General features: G+C 35.0%; 1 protein-coding gene across 1 annotated transcript; it reads right to left on the bottom strand.

Moving 5' to 3' along the window:
* Nucleotides 1–2458: 2458 nt before the first annotated feature.
* On the bottom strand, nucleotides 2459–3082 carry LOC137619769 (tigger transposable element-derived protein 1-like). The gene has a single exon (XM_068350072.1). It carries the CDS (start codon nucleotides 3080–3082, stop codon nucleotides 2459–2461), a length of 624 nt encoding a protein of 207 aa, XP_068206173.1.
* Nucleotides 3083–4198: the final 1116 nt, after the last annotated feature.

Below are 4198 nucleotides of genomic sequence, written 5' to 3'. Positions count from 1 at the left end.
TATGATTTTATATAGATACGGTAAATAATATTTGTAATAACATATTTTCTAAAAGCTTTTACTGTAATATTATTATTTATCACTTTCATCATGCACGTTAAATGACTTCGTTTGTTTACTGAGCTTACTTTATTACGCCGTCGTTTCAGGCGGCGTCATAAAGAAAAACATTTCATTTGGAAGTCCTAAGAAAAATTAAGTAAAACATTGGTAATAACAAAATCAACATACTGTACTGAATAATCAATATAATCGATGCAAAAACTAACCTATACACAGATGTGTAAATGCGTTTGTTTCTTCATTATGATCAGAGATAAACGTAAACAAAACATTGGTTGCCATTTTTTATTGTGCTTTTTGGCGTGTTTAGGAAACGCATGATATAAAATCGCCTTTAATATTTGTGCCTGATTTAGTTTAGGGTACTGTAGTACATGCATTAAGTGTTCTGTACATTAAAGGGTAGTTTGTTAACAGTACTACGTACAAGGGAAGGTTTTAAAAGTCTGAATATACATGTTAAATAGATAAGTAAATATGGTGTCACTACTTCGCGGATTTTCACCAATCGCGGCAGGGTCTGGAACCTATCTACCGCGATAAACGAGGGTTACTGTATATATATATATATATATATATATATATATATATATATATATATATATATATATATATATATATATATATATATATATATATATATATGTATATATATATATATATATATATATATATATATATATATATATATATATATATATATATATATATATATATATATATATATATATATATATATATATATATATATATATATATATATATATATATATATATATATATATATATATATATATATATATATATATATATAGTAGGCTCCCTTCATACGACATTAATCCGTTCAAGAGTTAGTATCGTATGGTGAAAATGTCGTATGGCGGGTAATTGAATAGCTAATGCGTGCAAGACCCCAGGTAAAAACATTGAAAATTAGTATGTAACAAAATAATATACTAAGCCCTGTACTACAGTATAATTATATATGATATAGATGTACTGTACAGTATGAAATTAAAAACAATTACAGGATAAATAAAATTTATATACTATACAGTACTGTAAAGGAAAAATTAAATTTTATTTACCTTTGAAGTGACGTGACTTGAGCTGGTAGCGGGTGGAGGCATACAGGTTAGGAGACGGTAGATATAAAAACGTATCAATGCTAATGATGTTATGTACAATTAGTAACAAATTTATTCTTACTATTAAATACTTAAAATTAAAAATGCTTTTTTTTTATTATTTTTGTCTTTTGAAATTTTTCTTTATGATTTTTTTTTTGCCTTTTTTGATAGAATCACCATCATCATCTTTGCTTTCTGACACTTCTCTTTTGGATAAATATCTATGAAAAGAAGCCTGTTTCTGACGATTCCTTAACATATTTCTAAAATGACTCATACAATTGTCCTTAACATTCTCCGTAAGACGACTTATGTGAAGATTTTCTGGGTGTTTCTTTCCAATGAAACTCGTAAGGTTTTCTTACCAACCGATAGCTTCCCTTATTTCTGCCGGTGTCGTTTCTTCATTCTCCCCCCCCCCCCCTCCCCGCCGCCACTAGAGCTGTGCTCTTCTTGAATGATGGTCAACTGCATTGCCTACAACTCCTTTAAGTCTTCAGTCGTAAGCTCTTCCCTGTGCTCCTCGATAAGGTTATGGACGTCAGCCTCATCGACAACAAGCCCCATGGACCTCTCGTTCAAAATTATTTGGGGCAGGATCATCAACGGCCTCATCTTCGGTTGAGGGATCGAAACCTTCGAAGTCTCCTTCTACTACAACAGCTGGCCACAGCTTCTTCCATGAGGAGTTCAAGGTGTGCCGTGAAACCTCATTCCAAGCTTTTTCGATCATCCTGACGCATTGAACTATGTCAAAATGGCCCTTCCAAAATTCACGGAGGGTGAGTTGAGTGTTTTCGGTCACTCAAACCATCTTTTGAACAGATGCATCGTGTAAAGCTTATTTAAGTTGGCAATCACTTGCTGGTCCATAGGCTGGAGGAGAGGGGTGGTGTTCGGTGGCAGATAGAGAACCTTGATGAAGGAGAAGTCAGGATGAATGATGTCCTCGAGGCATTGTCCAGTACCAGGAGACATATGAGAGGAAGTGTTCTCTTCTAAAAAGTTCTTGACAGCAGGACCAAGCAGACGTTTACCGACTCAATAAATAGGGTCCTTGTGACCCTTGCCTTACCATTAGACTTCCAAAATACCGAGAGCCTCTCCTTCGTGATATTTTGTGATTTGAAGGCACGAAGATTCACTGAGTAGTATACCTGTAGGAGCTTAATTTTGAAGTCCCCACTAGCATTTGCACAAAATGCGAGGGTTAGTCTGTCCTTCATTGGTTTATGGGCAGGAAGTTTCCTTTCTTCAGCTGTGATTTATTTACGACTGGGCATTTTCTTGCAGAAAAGGCCAGTTTCATCACAGTTAAATACTTGCTGAGGAATGAAGCCTTCTCTGAAAATTACTTTATCAAACTCTTTGAGGAATTCTTCTGCAGCTTTCTTGTCAGAACTGGCCACCTCTCCATGCCTGACGACTGAGTGAATACCAGTCCTCTTCCTAAAGGGATCAAACCACCCATGAGAAGCCTTGAACTCTTGTGGGGCTTGCTGCGACGTTCCTTCATCTCCGCCATCTCTCTGGGCTTCCATGAGATCAGCAAAGATGGCGGTCGCCTTGTGTGAAATTACCGATTGTGTGAGTGTATCACCAGCGACTTCCTTCTCTTTAATCCATAGAAGAAGGAGTCTCTCCATCTCGTCGTTGATTGAGGTCCTTCCACTGGCAAGGACAGTCATGCCTTTAGAAGACTTACTTGCTTTAATGGCTTTGTTATTCAGGATAATTGTATCAATCTTAGACAGGTTAGGGCCATACATACTAGGGAGGGTAACGATGCGCATTCCTTCTTCATATTTCTTTATGATCTCCAGCTTTGTTTCCATAGAAATCACCTTCTTACTTCTCCCTTTAACAACACTAGGAATCTTGGGACGCATGGCTAACAAATTAAAGTTATAATTAAGAACTAAAATGCACAAAAAATACGATATCGCAAACACTCACACGAGATCAAGTCTTTATGAAACGCACACGAGATTCTGAACTGAGTGCGCGTATAACAAAGAGAGAGAGAGAGAGGCAGCATCTCTCTCAGGCATTGTGGTAGGGATTTCGGCCAATAGAGTATCGGCATTTTAGTGACACAGTGACGCGGACTAATAGCAGACCAGCTTCTTAGTGACGTATGCAGTGACGTATGAGTGTGGTGGTAAGCTAGTGACTCGCACGGTCGTACGCGTAAATACCGCCAAGTTTGATGTTGTGTTGATATTTATCCATATATATATATATATATATATATATATATATATATATATATATATATATATATATATATATATATATATATATATATATGTGTGTGTGTGTGTGTGTGTGTGTGTGTGCGTGTGTGTGTGTGTGTGTCTACATATATATATATATATATATATATATATATATATATATATATATATATATATATATATATATATATATATATATATATATATATATATATTATTATTACTATCCAAGCCACAACCCTAATTGGAAAAGCAAGATGCTATAAGCCCAGGGGCTCCAAAAGGGAAAAATAGCCCAGTGAGGAAAGGAAATAAGGAAATAAATAACTGAAGAGAACAAATTAAAAATAAATCATTCTAAAAAAAGTAATGTCAAAAGAGATATATCATATATAAACTATTAACAACGTCAACAAAAAATATGTCATATATAAACTATAAAAAGACTCATGTCCGCCTGGTCAACAAAAAAGCATTTGCTCCAACTTTGAACTTTTGAAGTTCAACTGATTCAACAACAAGATTAGGAAGATCATTCCACAACTTGGTAACAGCTGGAATAAAACTTCTAGAGTACTGCGTAGTATTGAGTCTTATGATGGAGAAGGCCTGGCTATTAGAATTAACTGCCTGCCTAGTATTACGAACAGGATAGAATTGTCCAGGGAGATCTGAATGTAAAGGATGGTCAGAGTTATGAAAAATCTTATGCAACATGCATAATGAACTAATTGATCGACGGTGCCAGAGATTAATATCTAGATCAGG

Source organism: Palaemon carinicauda, chromosome 26, assembly GCF_036898095.1.
Source record: "Palaemon carinicauda isolate YSFRI2023 chromosome 26, ASM3689809v2, whole genome shotgun sequence".
NCBI lineage: Eukaryota > Metazoa > Arthropoda > Malacostraca > Decapoda > Palaemonidae > Palaemon > Palaemon carinicauda.
This window is presented reverse-complemented; position numbering and strand designations above follow the sequence as displayed.

Coding starts and splice junctions, on each gene's coding strand:
- LOC137619769 (XM_068350072.1), bottom strand. CDS start 3,082: ATGCGTCCCAAGATTCCTAGTGTTGTTAAAGGGAGAAGTAAGAAGGTG.